Source organism: Neolamprologus brichardi, chromosome 10 (assembly GCF_056152115.1).
Source record: "Neolamprologus brichardi isolate AB-2024 chromosome 10, ASM5615211v1, whole genome shotgun sequence".
Lineage (NCBI taxonomy): Eukaryota > Metazoa > Chordata > Actinopteri > Cichliformes > Cichlidae > Neolamprologus > Neolamprologus brichardi.
The window spans coordinates 10,199,115-10,219,971 of record NC_142113.1 but is presented as its reverse complement, the minus strand read 5'-3'; the positions used below and the strand labels follow the sequence as shown (position 1 = coordinate 10,219,971).

At 38.7% G+C, this 20,857-nt stretch overlaps 1 protein-coding gene across 1 annotated transcript in view; it reads left to right on the top strand.

The window, feature by feature from the left end:
* The window catches only part of LOC102792291 (roundabout homolog 2-like), an 80,618-nt gene extending 71,462 nt beyond the window's left edge, over positions 1-9,156 (top strand). Inside the window, exons 23-27 of the mRNA XM_087847167.1 lie at positions 1,336-1,593; positions 2,444-2,646; positions 5,848-6,009; positions 6,150-6,404; positions 7,685-9,156. Of these exons, the coding sequence (XP_087703293.1) occupies positions 1,336-1,593; positions 2,444-2,646; positions 5,848-6,009; positions 6,150-6,404; positions 7,685-7,686 (880 nt within the window). The 3' untranslated portion in view covers positions 7,687-9,156. The remainder of the gene's footprint in view (positions 1-1,335; positions 1,594-2,443; positions 2,647-5,847; positions 6,010-6,149; positions 6,405-7,684) is intronic.
* The last annotated feature ends 11,701 nt before the right edge of the window (positions 9,157-20,857 follow it).

The window sequence follows — 20,857 nt, the reverse complement described above, 5'->3', positions numbered from 1 at the left end:
TCTGTGTTTGCCAGGCAGAGTGTATGCCCCATTGCTCAGGGGGTTGGGAAGCGAATCTGTAACCGGAAGGTTGCTGGTTCGATTCCCGGGCTCTCTGTCCTGGTCGTTGTGTCCTTGGGCAAGTAACTTTACCCTACCGCCTACTGGTGTTGGCCAGAGGGGCCGATGGCGCAATATGGCTGTGGAGCTGTGGCTACAACTGGAGCTTGCCTCCACCAGTGTGTGAATGTGAATGAATGGTGGCATTGTAAAGCACTTTGAGTGCTTTGAAAAGCGCTATATAAATCCAATCCATTTTTATTATGCATGGGTGGCTTTGTGTTATTATCAGAATTTGGATATAAGCTTCCTGTTTAATTTACCTTGTGAAAGAAAAAAAAATTAGCTGTATTAGCCTGTTAAACGCTAGTACCCTAGTTAGTTGAGTGACTGCTGGCCTACATTTAGCCCTTTTGGCTAAGACTAAGCTAAAGTCTTTGTTATGAAAAATGGATGTGGTCGCCATGCTGCCCCACACTAATTTCTGAACTCTGCAATGTGAAGCCTTTTTGTTTGTTTTTTGTCTATGCCATGTTTTTTCGAGTTAGAAGTGACTATATATAAACCACATAAGCGCTAACAGTGTGAGCTTAGTTAGCAAGCTGTATCCTTAACATAGCTGCTAATAAGTGCTAATTAACATATAAACAAAACACTATAATTTAACTCAACAAAATGAAAAAGTTCTTGGAGTGAATTAAATTTTTTTGTTATTTATCTAGCACGATTTCTACAGTTGTGAAACCACTGGGTGTGTTTGAACCCAACCACTAGCTGGGGATCTTTCTGTGCCTGTGTGGGTTCACACCAAAGATATCCATATTAGGTGCTTGTCTTTGGATTATGATAAATCCAAACAGGGAGCTGGTTTAACGGGGGAGGAGCCTCACAGCTGAAGGCTCTGTCTTCCACTGTATTGTTGGAAGCTCTAGGAACCACACGTAGGCCTGCACTTAGAGAGCAAAGTGCTCTATTGGGATAATATGATATGATGATGAGATATGACAGATTCAGATTTTTCTGAATGGTGGCTAAAGTGCTACTCTCTGTGTGGTAAATCTTCTAGAGCAGATGTCTTCAGGACCACATTTTTCCATCCTGAATTGCACAGTCACACTGGCATTGTAAAGCCTAAACATATTGTGGCTGCTATTTTCTGATCATTTAAAAGTGTTGAGAACACTTTTGTTAGTGGAATATTTACAGGTATTTTCTGTCTTTGGCATACATCTCTAATCAGTTATTTAGGAAAGTCAATGTGATGATTAACATGAAAACATTTTGTCCACATGCCAGATATGACAACGGCAGCTGGGCACCACCAATGTCTGTCCAGACCTACCGCCATCAGAATTTGGAAAATGAAGTAGAGGAAGAGAGAGGTCCCACTCCTCCCCTGAGAGGAAGGTCCTCCTCCCCGGCGGCAGCTACTTTTAGTCAGCCTTCGTCATCCTCTCTCAGCTCTGCCCACCATGAAGAAATGCAGTCCATCTTGCAGGCTCACTTGGATGAGCTGACTAGAGCCTACCAGTATGAAGTGGCCAAGCAGGCATGGTAAGAATCCCTTGTAAAGCTAGGTTTTATAAAAATGTATTTATATAGCACTTTTCAATATACAGTAAGCATCACAAAATGCTTCACAACCAAAATGCTAGAACACCAAACAAGGAAATGCAAAGATGGCTTTTTAAGACCACATTTCATATTCTTGTTTTTGGTAATAATGTGAAAGTGTGAAAGCTTTGCATGGCAACGCAGATCCATTCAACTATGTTTGCTTTGCTCTGTTAGAGAGATGCATGTAATTTTATTCATTTTATTCTGGTGAAAGTTTGGATTTTGCATATCAATGGAAAATGTCTGAGCGCCTTTCAATGCTGGTATTTACATGTGTCAGCTCAGACCTGCGGCCCGTGTGTCTTGCAAGCGATAAAAACATCTCTCCATTGATTACACCTTTGATGGAGCATTGGAAAACTTGACAAGTCAGTGGCGACATGGAGGGTAATGACTGGGTTTAGTCTTACATGCTGTTCTGACATCAGTAAATAGAGTTAGTAATTATGCATGCATCTCCTCTATGGTGGGATGCGAGCCATCATGGAGGACAGCTGTGCGGGAGATAACAGGCATGTTGGTGACAGCCCTGCCCATCCAGATATCCTTAATCCAGTCCAATTACAACTCCATTGTGTTAGCACAACACACACCAGCACTGAGAAAGTAATCAGTAAAATCACTGCAGGCATTCATAGTGTATGCACATTGCATCTCCACCCTCCTGAATATCTACTGATTCTGAATTTGTAATGCTTGTTTTGCAGCATTTTTCGCGCCCATTATCTGACTTCTGTTGCTTTAAAAACATTTTATTAATACACACTGTTTCCCCACATTTGAATAGGCATATGAAAACCAGTCCAAACGTGTCCAACTCTCCAATCGACTTCATGTCTAGTACACTGGGTTCTGATTTGGGAACCACTCTCCTTTCTGAAGACGAGGAGGAAGAGGAGGAGGAGGATGAAAGATATGCTGTGGTGTCAAAGAATTTGTGTGGCTTTGAATACACTCCTGGTCACAGCATGGATAACCTTGAGGGCTCAGGTAAAAATCTTTTAAAAATTAATTGCTGTCTTCATTTTTAAGTGAATAGACCACTGAGTCATTGACACTATGAGGTCATGCTCACATGGAAATATGGGTAAATAATAATGCATAGGTGCTGAAAATATGACAGATATTAACATGCATGCTCTAATTATATTTTTATACGCCTACACCAAGTTCACCGATAGCGCTTTCATTAGGAATATGGATAATTAGTGAAACTGAGGTATGATTATTACTTATTTATGGCGCCCATTTTTAATTCATAGCTTTCATTTGATGTGTTCTCACTGAAGGCATGCCACTTTTAAGAATAATATTATTCCCATGTAAGAATGTAGTTAGTAGAAGTTTTACATCTTCAGTATAGTCGATGAAAAGCATCGAGAAAGCAAGAAAGTACAACCTCTCTCAATTTCCAAATTTTATGTTGGAGGACATAACTAAAAAAACATTTTTTTAAAAATACAACCTCAGATGAACAACAATGCATTGCATATTACACCATGTAGCAAAAAATAAGCCAAAATGCTGAAGCAGTGTGTGAAAAACTAAGCCATGAATCAGTAGCTTATGCAATTACCTTTAGCACCAAGTTTTAGCTGTTCTAGGGTCAAATGGCCTCACATTTGACCCTAGAATACTTTGGAACACAGATGAGTCCATATTTGACTCAGTGACTGCAAGGTTCCTGGGTCCCATGGCAAACTACAAGCCCAAACTATCCCCCTTCCATTACTGTGCTTGACAACTGGTGTGACGTGTTGGTGGTAATATATTGTCTTTGGCTTTTGTCAGATGTGGTGCTGGGCTGTATGGCCAAACATCTCCATTCAGAAGTCTTCAGATTATCCAGATGTAACTTTACAAACCTAAACCTTGCTGCCATGTTCTTTTCGTGAGACGAGACTTTCTCCTGGCAACCTATTTCCAAACAAACCATACATATTCAGTCTTTTTCTAATTAAACTGTCACAAACTTTAACTTTTCACATACGGACTGAGGCCTGTAGTATCTGAGATGTAGATTTTTTTTTTCTTTTCTTTTTTTCAGTTTCTTTGAGGTGAGTTTACTGCAGAGTCCACTCCTGGGAAAATTAGCAACTGTCTTAAATGTTTTTCACTAATGAATAATTTTCTCACAGTGGAATGATGAACTTAAGATTGTTTGGAAATGGCCTCATAATGCTTTCCAGATTGATTGGCAGCAGTAACGGCTTCTCTAGGATTACTGTGGATGGTTTTCCTCCTTGGTATTGTGTTAACACACACCTGAATGCTCCAGACTAAAACTGCAAAAAGTAGTTGCTATTAATGCATTTGATTAGTAACCTAATTGAGGCTATAAGTGAGGCTGTATTTAGACTTTCACACATCATTTCAACATTTTTCCTTACTTTTTGTCAAATAAATAATGGCACTATCTAATATCCCATGCATTGTTGTTCATGTGAGGTTGTATTTAAATAATTTTAAGACATGCTAAGGAACAGATGATTATTTGTTATGTCCTGATACGGAAAACGTTAGGATTGAAAGAGGGTGTGCTTTCTTTTCACCATGACTGCATATGAATGGGAGACATGTGGATATAGTTATGATTCACTGAAAGGAAACATGTGTTTTGCTGTCATCACTACTGAAAAACCACAAAAGTGTAAATTTAAATCATATAACAATACAGAAGTCAAAATGCAACAAAAGAAAATCTGTCTCTTATCAGAGATTTTGAATGGGGTACTTAAGAAAAGGACGATATCAAAGAGGAGACAATTCTGCTTTTCTTCTTCATACATTCAGCCAATCTGAGAAACTGCATTCATGTCAGATAGTTTCTGAAATACATTTTTTTTAACTCGCAACAAGAAGAAGTGCCTTTTATGGTGGGTGACAACCAATATTGTCTTTTTAACAATATCCACTATCCAATTATCACACGTAAATAATGTAAAAACAGCAGTGAATAATCAGGAAAATCGGCTTTCTAACTTTTCAAGGTATTGCAGATTTCTTCAATATCAACACTCTATCTGCCAATGTGGTTGGGCCACTGAAGCTTGAAGTGAAAATGTTTTGCAGTGTGTAGCCTTGCTAATCAATTATGGGTCGGCAACACAAACACAAAAGCATAAAATGGATCATTTAATCACATGCATGCAAGCCCCCCGTACACTGTTCTGGTCTTTTAGGACATTGATTGGTCGTTTGGACCGCGATTAGCGCGGAATGTGATGCAGACACTACATTTGGGCAAATGTAAAACAGTTTCATCATCTCAAGGATATTCAGATAGTTTAGGCTTAACCATTAATACCTCTTTATTCTTTTTCAAAGAAATATTCAGACAGTCTGTTAAAAGCTGCTCGAAGTCCTCCGTGGATAGATGTCAAAGCAATAATATATGATATTTCAACATCTTTAGTAGTAAGAAACACATCTTGCATTTAAGATTTGATGCATTTATAAATAGGTTTACTGTGTGAAAATGTTTCTTTAAAGAGAAACTTGATGGCTTCTCCCACAGGGACAGGATTGTACCATTTTTAGACTCCATTGTTTGAAAGGTTAAGATTGCAATGTGAATTGAGAATATGTGTTTTTTAAGCCCCTTTATTAACCCATTGCAGGGTAAAATGCAGGTCAGTGTGACTAAAAATATTTACCAACATTAGCAATGCAAACATTTTATGAACTCCTATTTAGCTGTCAAGAGTTCTTCCTATTTTAGAAGTGCATTCAGTCACAGCGAGGGAATTATTTCAGTCCAGTGAATCAAAACATGAATAAGGTTTTTTAGTGGTGGCAGTATTTCCACAGCGGCTGCCATATTGCATTTGTGGAGTACTTCTTTAAATAGTTTATTTATTTTCAAATGCTTGTCTGGTTTTAGAGCTTGATTTTATTGTCACTCAAACAAAGAAAAACAGTTCTGTGCTCTGATTCTGGCATTCAGTAGCAATATGCTCTCATACCTTCTGTTTCGACATCACGTATAGGCTAGGATGTAGAACAGACAGTTTTTGAAATTTCTAGTATTTGTTGATTTCAATCGCAGCTTTGAGGTCCGCTATCATTCCAACTGACACGTTTGGCTTGTTAATAGATCTGCTGATCCTCTATGGGTTTTCCAAATACTTGGTTTTGAATTCATACCCAAACCTTAATATTCAATAACTGTCTCATTTCGGTCCATTATAGGTAAGGTTTCTGAGCAGTGTCTCTCAGACAGCTTTGGCACAGCAGACCATGGTACACAAGGCTCGCATAGCCTTGGACACAAGAGGGCGCCACTCACTGCTAACAAGCCTCAGACAGACAAGGTTGGAACTCTTCCCAGACGAAGAGACACTAACACAGACGGTGAGTCTGGACTTTAATACCCCCAGCTATTACTTTTTATTTATTTTAAGTCTTTCTAGTACATTTAATGAGAATGCCCATATCGTGACGTCTGATTCGTATCCTTTGCCAAACACCCTGATCTACCATCCACTCAATAGCCCACACACCAGCCATGAAGTCCCTGCACGGCATGGGTTCCCACATGCACAGTTCGTGGGCAGCTGCTCCCTCAGACCCCTCTGAGGAGTGCATGGTGAGTGTGTCCACGCTGGAGCGGCAGCATATGGCATCCTGGAGTGGCACGACATCATCCAGCAGGGCCACCCTGAGTAGGGGTTCAAACAAGAGAGCTGGCATAGAACCCTCCCACAACGGGCATCCTTCCACAAACGGCACAGAGAAAAGGGAACACTGTGAGTGTTCATCCTCAAAAGGATCTACTGTATTTGTGTGTGTGTGTGTGTGTGTGTGCGCACATGTGTGCACATTACAAATATTGGATTGATCCTCTTGTAAAGCAAACACAAGCAAGAAAAGTTTTCATGAATTCTGATGCATTTAATAATTTTCACTCTGCAAAGATTAACATTAGACAGGTTCAGTTACATACTACATATATACTACATACACTGATCAGACACAACATTAAAACCACTTCCGTAATACCGTTTAACCTCTGAATATGACTAGTGGCATGTAAAGGTAAGGCTCCCACAGATTGGACTTTTTCCAGGACATCCTTCAGATGCTCAGTTGAGTTGAGATCTGGAAAATTTGGAGGACAGATAGAAAACTTTAACCCTAGTCTTGAATGAAATTTACGGTATGAAGGAATCATCAATCGAAGGGGACAGGAAGGGGTGTAGATAGTCTGTAAGAGTGTTTAGGGAGTTGATATATGTTAAGGGATAAACTACATGAGTGCCTTTACATAGTGTTACTGAGAAGAACATTGGCCAGAGCATCACTCTCCCAATGTATAATAGCTTCTTGTTATGCACCAGTGTCTTTCCTGCATAACAGGGAAACACACCTCACTGAAAATGTGATGTATAAGATCAGGCCACCAAGCACAGCTCCATTGTGTTTTCACCTTTCTCTCATAAGCAGCCTTAAGGCTTTCAGCAGTGGATGCTACAGGCTAGAATTCACTCTTCATGCCACCAGTTCAAACTTATCTTTTGTTGTATTTTTTGTATGTAATGATCAAAATGTAGCATCTCAGTCATGTGAGATCAACTGACAGGACTGAGATGCTCTGACCAGTAGTGTAGCCATACCATTTTGGCTATTGGCAAAGTTCCTGACACTCTTATCCTTGCCAGTTTTTCCTAAATCTAACAAACACTAAGTGTTCTCTGGAACAGTATACCACATTCAAGGGTTTGCAATATTAGCAGTGATGTTATATTCTACTAACAGTGAACCCCAAAGTTAAAAAGGCTGTTCCTATGAATGGTAAAATTCAGTTAAAAGAAACTATAGAATCTGGTGGGTTTTTTTATTAAATTTCATACATAACATAAAAACCAAAACAAATACAGTTTTGGTATAGATTAAACAAAATATTTTGTCTTGTCACTTCAGACACATCCTGAGAGTGGCAGCTGTAAATCCAGATTGTGCGAGTAAAGTTTTTTATATCATTCAGACTTTACATCATTTCCTTTGTGTCTGTCTGTCTTTCTTTCAGAGTTTATGTGAAGCATCATTCCCCGCAGTTGCTGCCTGTCCCAGGACACCTTGTTTATAAGCGCTATGAGATTTTTCTCTGCGAGTGACACTGTATGATGTTTGGAAGATGGAGAGAAGACAGAATAAAGACAAAGAAGCAAAATTGTGCAGGATAAAATGCAGAGCTGTAAATGTCATGTACAGACACAGACACCACTCTCACAGTGTTATTTTCATCCCCCTCTTCAAAAGAGTAAACAGTGCGTTATATGTCCGCTTCTATTTTCTGTCACATGGTGTACAACAATTCACACAGTGGAGATGAGGAAGAAAACACACAACTAACAAAATGACTAATGATTCAAATGAAAAAGGACTTGCATAATTTGTAAATAGATTTTTTAATGTTTTTCTCTTTCTTTTGCTTTGCTATGCAAGCCAAACCCAATGTTGTCTTTTTTTTGTGATTTATTACCGTGAGTCCTTTTTTTCATTAATGCTCAAACTGTTAGCTTGTTTTGATGAAGCTACTGTATCATTGTATTTTTGCACAGAGCATTTTGGTGAAAATAAGCACAAACCCATTGTCAGCTAAGCTGAGGAGGAGAATCATAATGGCAAAGAGGGGAATCGAGAACATAAACAAAAAGACATGTATACTTGGCTGTGCGGTATTTTTTGTTTTTTGTTTTTTTGAGAAATGGTCATCTATTGAGAATTATGAGGCAAAAAACACGGGCGAAAACTAATATGCCAAAATAACTAACTGTGTTTCATACTTCTTTTGCTGGGAAACCTATTATGCATTATACTAAAAATGTTTCTCAACAAATGGTTAATAGAAGATTTTGTATGGTAACCAAGTAACACATCAGCTGTGATATCCAAAGCAAACACAAATGGAAATATACTTCTCTGCCATTCCCAGCATTAATCTCTTAATACATATTTATATATATATCTGTTCCTTTTACAGTTACATTCAGTGACATGATGATAGTGCAATATTTAAAAATACAATATGACAGTTGACAGGAATTTGGAGCAGGTCACCTATAATGCATTGGATAGATTAATTAAAAATGTCCAATGTCACTTGTAGAGAAATAGGATGTTTTAATGACATGTGTTTATGATGTTAAACATCAAAGAAATGGTACTGTTCAAATTTGTTGTTATGAACGACAGAGCAGAATGGTTATGGATTTCCACTATCATCAACATGTATAGACTTGAATGACTGCCAAATTGAAAGATGTTTTGTAAAGTTTTAAAAAACAAATACAGCCAATTATCATTTTCTGCCAGTGAGATTGGGAATGTGATGTCTTTGCATTTGTTTGGATGGTTATGTTCTGACCGTTGTTCTGGTAATGGCTCTCCCTATGAAGAATCTTTACATGCCAGATTGGTTTGCCCTCAGGAATACACAGCCACATACAGTAGGGCCATTTTTTTTTCCAATCCTATGATGCAAAATAAAATGTGTATGTGAAAATTAACAAAGTTTGAAATATGATTTGTATTTAACAAGAAATGCCCATTTTGGATTTTTCTGAAACACTTAAGCAATTTTTACATTACAAATGGTTTTAAAAGATACTCCACAGTTACAGTTTAAACTAAAGAAATGTTATTCCATATATATATATATATATATATATATATATATATATATATATATATATATATATATATATATATATATATAAGAAGACAGCCGTAGTGATCGATGTAGCAGTTCCGAATGACAGCAATATCAGGAAGAAGGAACACGAGAAGCTGGAAAAATACCAAGGGCTCAGAGAAGAGCTCGAGAGGATGTGGAGGGTGAAGGTAACGGTGGTCCCCGTGGTAATCGGAGCACTAGGTGCGGTGACTCCCAAGCTAGGTGAGTGGCTCCAGCAGATCCCGGGAATAACATCGGAGATCTCTGTCCAGAAGAGCGCAGTCCTGGGAACAGCTAAGATACTGCGCAGGACCCTCAAGCTCCCAGGCCTCTGGTAGAGGACCCGAGCTTGAAGGATAAACCGCCCGCAGGGGCGTGCTGGGTGTTTTTTTTATATATATATAAAAGCTATGGTAAATTGTTTACCCAGGGAATCTTAAAACAAACTTTAGAAACCACGCCAATTGTTCTTCAGCAATAATTCAAAAATAAGCTGCACACCAGTGCATAAATGTAAAAAAAAGATGTATTATAAACAGTGTAACATCAATGTATCTACTTTTATAGGCATACCTGTATATGTAAAAATAGTGTACCCACTTCAAACACTGGCGTGTCTTAGAAAAAACAACAAAAAAATACCTCTTTGCCTTCTTGTTAACTTTGTCTGACGCTGGTTCTTTTTCAGAGTTTCAGGCTCAACTTCCATCATCATTATCTCGGGACCCCATGACAGCTCAATGTTACATAGAGATAGCTTTTTTTGTTGTTGCTGGAGACGATCGGCATTGTGGAGAGTTGCTTCGGGCAATGTTGCAATAGGTGCTATGCACAGGGTGGGCCAGCCTGTCAGCATTAGTAACTCGGAAATGGATGGACAGGGATTAGGATAGGCTGCAGATACTGTGCAGACAAGGAGTACAATGTTCAATTGACCATTTAAACTCTATAATCCAACTGCCTAGGTTTCCAGAAGCGCCACAAGGACAGATAAATTAGCATCATGTTGACAATTTTGTCACACTTTCACTCAATTTAGCTACCTATCATTCCATCACAAGGACAACACTGCACACAGACGCAATCCCATCACCAAATGTGACTCCTCCTAATTTACCCAATTTGTACTACATGTGACTTTAATACAGGAGCAGACTCACAACTTAGCCCACAGAGCCCAATTACAAGGTCCCTGCATTTCAATACCTACACCTCAGTCTGATAAAAGCTATACATTAATATATCGGTCTAGCGGTGATGTTGCTGACTTTGTGGGTCATTATGGCTTTTGGTTCAATAAAAATTCAGTTTACTGTAACAAATTTATTGCTGAGATACATTTTCAGCTCTCAGGGGACCAATTTGGCCTGAAACGGCTTCACTTCTTCAGATATTGCTGCGAACAAATGAAAAATACTCATAATGAAGTCCCTGTTTTACTGTGGTACAAGTAGTAATAATGACAACAAAACAGCTAAAACAATTTGATTAAAAAAATGAAACAATCCACTCTGCATATTATTTGAACTCTAGTGTAGTAATAACACTATTATGAGAAAACAACACTGAACTGATTATAGAGGCTATATTTCATTTCTTAATGGAAAATCCATTTGGAAGTAATCTACTGGGTAAAAAGTTAAGTGTTCAGAGGAATCGTTGGTGGTTTGCAGGCTTGGGCACACTGTTGAATAAGTTTTATCTTTTAAGGATGTGTAGAGTATAACATTTTGTATTTATAATAAATCGTAGGGCTTGAGATGTTATAGCTCTTCCAGCTTTTGGAGGGGAATTGCTACCACAAACTATGAAGCACCTTGAGGCGACTTCTGTTGTGATTTGGCGGTTGCAGGTTGTTAGTAATTTCAGCTTGGTTTGTCACTTTAAACAGCAAAAGAGAAATATTAACAGTCTGCTATTTACACTGACAAAGTCAGCCTCACACAGTTCCTGTTAGTAGACATTTTTGTTTAAGATAATATAAACATGTAAAGCGATATTAACACATTTCAGTACAGGATATTCATATCTGTGGCGCTTTCACCCCAGAGCAGAGCCAATTTTAGACACATGAAATGTCAGAATAATCCATTTTCAGAGGAAATGTGGATAGAGTGATTAAAGAGCTTGTAAAGAGCCACTGTATAAATTGAAATGCAAAGAACATTATAAAGTCCAATATAAGCTGGTATCAGAGTGAGCTGCATTCATTATAATGCATTTTTGGTTTAGAAATAGTGTACATGACAGCTCAACTTTACATTAATTACATTAGCTGTTCAGATAGCACATGAACAGCTGTGCAATTTTTGTTTATTTTCACTTTCAAAGGAGAAAAAACAGAACTATTTGCTCGCTTTTTTTTAGATCGCAGTTCAGCATGAGCGGTGTCATTTCATGAAATTTTCCCAACATGTGGCAGACAACCTTTTCAGTCTGAGTATGTGTAACCTTGCCTCGAAAGGCTGAATTGTGACTCATGACATTTGGCTAATTGCAACATTCAAACAGTGTGGTGGTTTACATGCACCCCACCTGAGACCCCAAGTCCTGCTCTGTGGCTCCGCTACCCTGAGGGTAAGCTAAAGGCCAGTGGCCTTCAGCTCCCTCAGTGGCCAATTTATTTTCATCTTGTTCACCCTAATGGTTCATCCTTCATGTTACCACTTCACATTGTGCCACCAACATGAAGCAGTGAAGCCTCTCCTGGCAGTCTGTGATACAAGGTATCTAAGTAAATCCAAATGGATGCCAATATTGATATGTATCTTTGTCCATGCCTACTTGATCTGACTCGCGGTGTACAAGTGGCAGCCAAGATAAGTTCTGCTGTTTATTCTTGGCAACAAAATCCATCTCTAGTTACTGGAGGACCCCAAGAGAGTAAAATCTGTATTTTAGCTTCTCTTGTTAGCTTGTCTCTGTACTATTGCCAAAATAGCTTTTTTAAGAGCCTTGGCTTTATTGTGTTCTGGTGTTCTCATGGGAGTTCCTTTGAGCCAGGGCAAGCCTGACATAAGAAGGCGGTTTTACTTTCACATGTATGTGCTAAAGGGTGTTTAGCTATGTTCACCTTGAAGTTTAAGATATGCATACACTGGCAATTTACAACCTGGAAGGCAAACACGATGATAAAGAGCATACATAAATGTAATGGAAAGTATGTACTCATATGGTACATGTAGATCTTTTTCCCCATATTAATGTATTTTGGGTTAGTGCAATTAAACTTCTTTAGAACAAAATAGAAACAGATTATCATGCAGATGGGTTTTTTTTTTCAAACAACATCATGTACCAATCGTTACCATGAATTAAGACCCCCCTCAAAAAGATTAATGGCTAATAATGATGTTGGTTGAAAATATTTGTTTGTATCAAACTGATAAATTGCCACTATATTATCCATTTGCTCTTAAAATATAAATGTTAGCAAACAGCTTTCTACAAACTCTGCAAGAAACTTTCACTTTGTCAGAAAATATCACTTTATAATCTTCTTAACTAATTGCCAGTTTTAAAACTTTTGCCCTGATGCTAACTGTGATGTCACAATGAAGCTCTGGTATCACCGTGTTTGCTTAGAGTGCAGCTTTTCGACATCTTACCCCTGGCTTCTCATCTGCCACAGTAAGTTATGTCTTGGCACGGAGCGACGCATCTTCCCCTTGCGCACAGTGAAATTTTATAGTGACAGACAGTGATATAGCTCCATAAACAAATCTGAATTATCCACTGCTGCAGTGAGCTCCGCCTCACCAGCAGATTCATTATCTCTGTCGCCTCCTAATTCCTTACCAACTGCCTGCTTTAAGAGAAAGTAATCTTCCTCAAACACAACTGTAATAAATTTAAAATCATAAATTTGCAGTCTGTTACTTGCCCCTCTCCCCACTCATAACTTCTCATTTAACACCTGTGTTCTACAGCCCTTAGTCCTCAACCTTGGTACCCTCCTTGTCACCAAGATTGTCAGCGGCAATGGAAAACACTGCCTCTCAGAGCTGAGAAAAGCTGCCTATCTCTGACACCACCTGTTTATTTCACCGCCGTGAAGCTAATCGATGTATTCATCACCTCAGGGCTTCTTTCCCACAACAGTGTTTTCTGCACATCCTCAATAAACTCCATTATACTGAAAATCCTGTTGCCTGAATAACTGCACGTACGTGTTTGAGAGTTCAACCACCAATGACAACACAACAAATTAAAATTCAACCTTTGAAGTTGATAAGAGGAGAAAATTGATCATCTAACTGAGATACAGTTGCGGTTCAACTGTTAGTTCAGAAGCGACATTTTTATTTGCAGCACAGCACTCAGCCATACTGCCTCTATAGATCTGTCCTCTTATAAAGAGTTGTTCAGAGTTGACAGCCATCAGTTTCATTTTTTTTCTGTCAGCCTCCATGCAATTTTGCCACATTTGCCCTAGCTGTCATGGCTGCCTCTTTGTCAACAGATTGCAGAGAATCTGCTGGATAAACAGAGCAAAATTGAAAATGAAACTTGGCAGCTCACACACATACATGCACAGGCACACACGCATGCACATCCAGTATCTTAGAAACCAAGGCAAACACTTGAATAACCCACTGTAGAGAGTTGTCCTTGGGGGGGAAAAAATGAAAGCAGTCATTCATGGTGCTGAGAAATAATTTTTAGAGAAGGAAGCAGAATTACTCAGAGAACTTAATCGTGTCCTGAATTCAATGTAGTTACAATCAAAGTACTGAAATTATTAATGGAAAGGTTCTTTATTGCATGAATGACTTGATAAAATTATGTAAGTGTGTTCATTTAAATAGGGCCTGTTTGTTTAGAAATGGTTATATAATCATGATCTTAGAGGTGAAGCTGTGCTTTCTCATAAATATATTACTAACACAGGCAGCTTAAAAAGTGAATGTAACTACAGTGATGTCACCCATTTGTTTCTGAAGCCTCTAGATGAGCAAAACCACGCTGGTTGTAAAACCAAACATGTGATAAGGAAGGGCTAATGATTTGTGACCGACAACCAATTAGCCAATTAGAGGGCTGTTTCATACCAAAGATAATCACTTACAAAACAGATAAAACAATTGAGTGGTACCATAAATTTACCAGGAAAGTGTTTACAGAGATAATGTATGAAATACATTTTCCCATAAACCTGTCGTTTTGCAACTACACACAATCTGGTGTCTTTTGGATAGAATGTAGGTTAAGGTACTCCACTGGCTTTTTTTTGACTGTGTTTAATACTATCTATGACTAAGGCTACGTTCACACTGCAGGTCTTAATGCTCAATTCCGATTTTTTGATCAAATCCGATTTTTTTTTGTCTGCTTGTTCACGCTACAAATAAAATGCGACAGCAAACGCTCTCTAGTGTGAACGCTCAAAGCGGCCCGCATGCGCAAAAGAAGATGTCACACACAACGCGCTGTTTAGACCCAGAGCAAACAATATTGTTGAAATGACGGCCCTTAATATAAAGACTTCGGACTTTACGTTTCCCAATTTTTGCTTTAAGTTATTTTGTTATTTACATAATAATGTAGATAACCTAATAATTATCCTTATTGCTGTTTAAGAGAGGAGCGGTTCTTCAAAGGAAAGTTGCAAATTTCTGTCAGAATCTACAGATTATACAGTACAAATAAAATGTTCACGTTGTCTTTCCAACAGTTTCACTGGCATCTACGCTGGATGGCCAGGAAGCGTTCACGATGTCTTCGCGGGCGCTTCTCCGGCGCTGAATTGGCGTCTGTCTTGTGTCAGTGACGTAAAAGACGGATTAAATGCGACATGACCGTTCAAACAGCAGTCGCTTTCTAAAACATCGGATATGTATCGGATTCAGTACCACATATGAAATTGACCCAGATCGGATTTGAAAATATCGGATTTGTCCCGTTCACACTGTCATAGCATGATCGGATATGGGTCGCATAGGGTCAAAAAAATCGGATTTGATGCGCTTTCGCCTGCAGTGTGAACGTAGCCTTAGTTTAGTTCAGATTTTTTTTAAACGCTATAGGAGAATTGGGATGGACATTACCTTCTGACTAGTTTTACCTGCCATATCGCTCAAGCTTTTCAAGAAATCCAACTGTAAATGAAGCCAACCTTTATGTACATATTGGACACATAATATCGTCTCATGGTTTTATTGAAGGAAGGTTTTATTTACTCATGAAGTGGTTGATTAAACCTTGAAAAGTAAAAGCACAATATTTGTACTGTTTTCAAACATGTTTTTCTCTTCTCAGAAAACGGAATATGTTCTGTTATTCTTCCAGTTGCCCGCTTCTTATCGTGTCCTGTGCAAAATCAATGTCTATAACTTTGTTTATGGCATATTGCAATGCATAAAGGTTTCCAAGAATGCTACTCAACTGAATGGCTATTTGTGCCACTTAACTAAAAGAAGTCTAATGGGGTCAGTAGAGTTCAGCTTGTATTAAGGAGCAGATGGTAATGCAAACTGAGGCACATTTTGTAGAGAAACATTTTGAGCTAATATGTATTAGTAACTCCACAATGTGTCAGTATTTTGTGTCTTTTTCTTTTGTAATGTAGCAAATGAATGTGTAGAGTGCTGTGAATTGTAGCCACAAGTAAATGGTTCATGTTATCATGACAGAGATTATGTAATTTGAATCAAGGGTGTTGTCCAACAAGTCCTCTAACTGAATGATAGATAACTTTTCAGGGCACTTGTAAAATAAAACTTGGATGATGGTGACTGTAGATTGAAACCCACCAAGGTCTTTACATTGCGTTTTTTGCACAAAATGTTTCAGCTGTGTTGTGTTAAAGCAAGAGCAGGATGAAGCAGGGACTTCAGTGCAATGTGCAGCCCTACTTACAAGGTCAAGAGAACATCCATTCATCCCCCTACCCTTGGCATTCTGTGTACATTCTGAACACCAAATTGCAAGAGTTGGTAAACAGCCAAACAGAGAGATTAATTGTTTCTAGGTTGAGTGGAGCAATGGACTGCAAGAGATGAAGGTTTAATTAATGAAAAAGGCTTTAATTATTAAGATTATGTTGGCTCCTAGTGTCCTCTTGGCAATCAGTTGACCGTGTGTCAAAAATCAAGAAATTAATGAACTTTGAATATATTGAATGAAAATCCGAATATATTAAATGGAAGTCTGAATATATGGAATGAAAACTGACGTTAGAGAGGCTCTGGCACCATCATTAGATAAATATTTTAGCATCTGATGTCGCTACAAGAAGTAGCACTATGAATAAGTCAGCATAGATTCAGCATTCCTAAGTAATGAAGACATAATTCTATGGAAAATGTCTATACTACTAGTATACAGATCATGTAATTTAGGTACTGTTTCATCATATAAGACTGAATGTACTGAACCTTTGTCTAACTTTTAGCATATACAGTGGGGCAAAAAAGTATTTAGTCAGCCACCGATTGTGCAAGTTCCCCCACTTAAAATGATGACAGAGGTCAGTAATTTGCACCAGAGGTACACTTCAACTGTGAGAGACAGAATGTGAAAAAAAAATCCATGAATTCACATGGTAGGATTTGTAAAGAATTTATTCGTAAATCAGGGTGGAAAATAAGTATTTGGTCACCTCAAACAAGGAAAATCCCTGGCTCTCACAGACCTGTAACGTCTTCTGTAAGAAGCTTTTCTGTCCCCCACTCGTTACCTGTATGAATGGCACCTGTTTGACCTCATCATCTGTATAAAAGACACCTGTCCACAGCCTCAACCAGTCAGACTCCAAACTCCGCCATGGCCAAGACCAAAGAGCTTTCGAAGGACACCAGGAAAAGAATTGTAGACCTGCACCAGACTGGGAAGAGTGAATCTACAATAGGCAAGCAGCTTGGTGTGAAAAAATCAACTGTGGGAGCAATCATCAGAAAATGGAAGACATACAAGACCACTGATAATCTCCCTCGATCTGGGGCTCTACGCAAGATCTCATCCCGTGGGGTCAAAATGATCATGAGAACGGTGAGCAAAGATCCCAGAACCACACAGGGGGACCTGGTGAATGACCTGCAGAGAGCTGGGACCAAAGTAACAAAGGTCACCATCAGTAACACACTACAACGGCAGGGAATCAAATCCCGCAGTGCCAGACGTGTTCCGCTGCTGAAGCCAGTGCATGTCCAGGCCCGTCTGAAGTTTGCCAGAGAGCACATGGATGATACAGCAGAGGATTGGGAGAATGTCATGTGGTCAGATGAAACCAAAGTAGAACTTTTTGGTATAAACTCAACTCGTCGTGTTTGGAGGAAGAAGAATACTGAGTTGCATCCCAAGAACACCATACCTACTGTGAAGCATGGGGGTGGAAACATCATGCTATGGGGCTGTTTTTCTGCCAAGGGGACAGGACGACTGATCCGTGTTAAGGACAGAATGAATGGGGCCAAGTATCGTGAGATTTTGAGCCAAAACCTCCTTCCATCAGTGAGAACTTTGAAGATGAAACGAGGCTGGGTCTTCCAACATGACAATGATCCAAAACACACCGCCCGGGCAACAAAGGAGTGGCTCCGTAAGAAGCATTTGAAAGTCCTGGAGTGGCCTAGCCAGTCTCCAGACCTCAACCCCATAGAAAATCTGTGGCGGGAGTTGAAAGTCCGTGTTGCTCGGCGACAGCCCCAAAACATCACTGCTCTTGAGAAGATCTGCATGGAGGAATGGGCCAAAATACCAGCTACTGTGTGTGCAAACCTGGTAAAGACCTATAGTAAACGTTTGACCTCTGTTATTGCCAACAAAGGTTATGTTACAAAGTATTGAGTTGTATTTTTGTTATTGACCAAATACTTATTTTCCACCCTGATTTACGAATAAATTCTTTACAAATCCTACCATGTGAATTCATGGATTTTTTTTTTCACATTCTGTCTCTCACAGTTGAAGTGTACCTCTGGTGCAAATTACTGACCTCTGTCATCATTTTAAGTGGGGGAACTTGCACAATCGGTGGCTGACTAAATACTTTTTTGCCCCACTGTAGATAGATAGATAGATAGATAGAGTCCAATTTCCTTCTATATATTTGAAGAACTGAAATCCCTCTAAAACATTTGTTAAACAGTTGACTAATGTTTGATTTTCAATGTAGGGTGAGAAAAATGATCATTCTTAGCTTGCAAGTTCTGGTGAAGTGAGTGGTGTTGAAGACACTTGCACAATTTTTGGTATTTACATGGATAATCAAACTCTAAGGTGAGGTGTCATATTGAAATATCTGGGCAGAAGTTCAATAGCTTAGTCTAAAACAAAATGACATAAATAAAATTCTTACACAGTTTAAAGGTTGCTTTGAGTATTGCTGTGGCACAGTCATGAAACTCCTGAATGTCATTTCAGCAAAGCAAAAGGGCAGCTACAGAACCTCAGGTGATCATTGCAAAGGGCTTAAAGCAGTATGTACTCTGGAGGATAATCATGTGCTTGTCCAGCACACATGAAAAGGTCATTATTCTGCTATGTTTATAAATTTCTCATCATCACCAGTGTTGGGAAGGTTACTTTTAAAATGTATTCCACTACAGATTACAGAATACATGCCCCAAAATGTATTTTGTAACGTAACCGTTATGTTACTCAATGAGAGTAGCGTATTCTGAATACTTTGGATTACTTAATATATTATCATGCTTTTTACAACTACATGAATGTACTATTGCTGTGTGATTTATTACTTTAATGAAGGTTATTTGCCATACCAATACCAACTAGATTTGAAATCTTAATATAAAATGAGTAACAGTAGGTTGACATTAGGTAAGGCTGCACTTTTTCGGGGCTCCGAACCGTAAAAGCGTAAAACCGTAAAGGGACCTCTGGCTAATATGTTGGGTTCCGTGTTGGGCTCGTAGCTGAAAACTAGCTTTACTTTGTTGTCTGGGTCAACTTTGTGAGAGACAGAGAGAGGCGTTGAAAGGCTGCCCCAACGGAACTTATTGTTTCGGAGGAAAACACGAACACGGTTGTACAGTTGAGTCTTAATAGCTTACTTACAACTGGGCTCGTCAGGCACTCTTCTTGGCTGCAGTGGTTATTATTATATTTACATGCTTCCATTTCCCGTTTCTGGTTTGTGACAACTCGTACTTTTCTACTCTTTTTCTCCCTCCTCGCGCTCACAGACACATAACAGGTATGGCAGTCCATTCTCCCTGCAGCACAGACTACACTGCCCATGAGGCTACATTCTTTAAGGCAATGTCTGTAACACTCTGCCTGTCGCCTTCATATTAAATCATTTTTGTGAATAATTTTTAAAAATATTTCTTCACGTCATTCTGCAGGCCGCAAGTAGAGGTGACATGGACCGCGAAATTGAGACACAGGCATTAGAGCCTCTTAATGCGTGTTTTGTTTGGGTTTCCACCGGCATGGAAACTAAAAATAGAGAGGGCATAGCCTAACATATGAAACAGGAAAATACAGCCCTGTAATCCATTCATTTCATCAAAGTAACTGTATTCTAAATACCACCTTTTAAAATGGTAACATAATACAGTTACTCATATTTTGTATTTTAAATACGTAACGGCGTTACATGTATTCCATTACTCCCCAACACTGATCATCACTATAGTGGAATTAATCACAGTAATTATTTGTGGGTGACATACCACTTACTGTGTCAGTCCAGGGAGAGTTGACATATGAAATAGCATTTTTTTTAAATTATTTCACATGGTTTTACTCCTCTGTTGCTTAAGGTTTATATGATGTTAATTAAAATGTATATCCCACCACACAATCTCAGTTTCTCTTCTTGTATTTCCTAATTTACCTCACCTTACAATCACAAACCAGGATGGATTTACTGTAGCTGTACTGCAAAGTGCACAACATAAACTGAATAAACTGAGTAATATCTGTAAATTGAAAACCAAAAAAACTAATTAACGACCTACCTACCAAATACAAAAATATGACTGAAAGTACATTTGACGACATGTTCATAATAGCTAATGTCACAGATATCATGAATTAATTGTGATTAGGCATTTTCTTTAGAAAGTGGAGTTTCTTTTCAGTTTCTTTAGCTGTGTCTGACAAAGTGAATAGGTTTCAAAAAGTAGCACATCATGCCACAATCTAAAGAAACTCAACAAACAGGTAAGGAACAATGCCATTTATATCTATCAGCTTAGAAAGAGTTAAAAAGTTATTTCTAAGGCTTTGGAACTCTAGAAAATCACAGTGATGGCAAAAACATGGAACTTTTCAGGAATGACCAGATTACCAAAATGACTTCAAGAGGCTATCACCTACTCATCCAGGAGGCCAGAAAGAACCCACAACAACTTCTAAAGAACCCCAAGTCTCACTTGCTTCAGTTAAGGTAAGAATTTTTGACTCCACAATAAGAAAGAGACTGAAAAAATGAACCCATAGGAAGAGAGTTCCAGATATCAATGCTGACCAAAAAGAAACAAAGTCACATGTCACATTTCCTAAAAATAACATCCCGTGATCCCAAAGACTTTTGTGAAAACATCTGTGGACTGA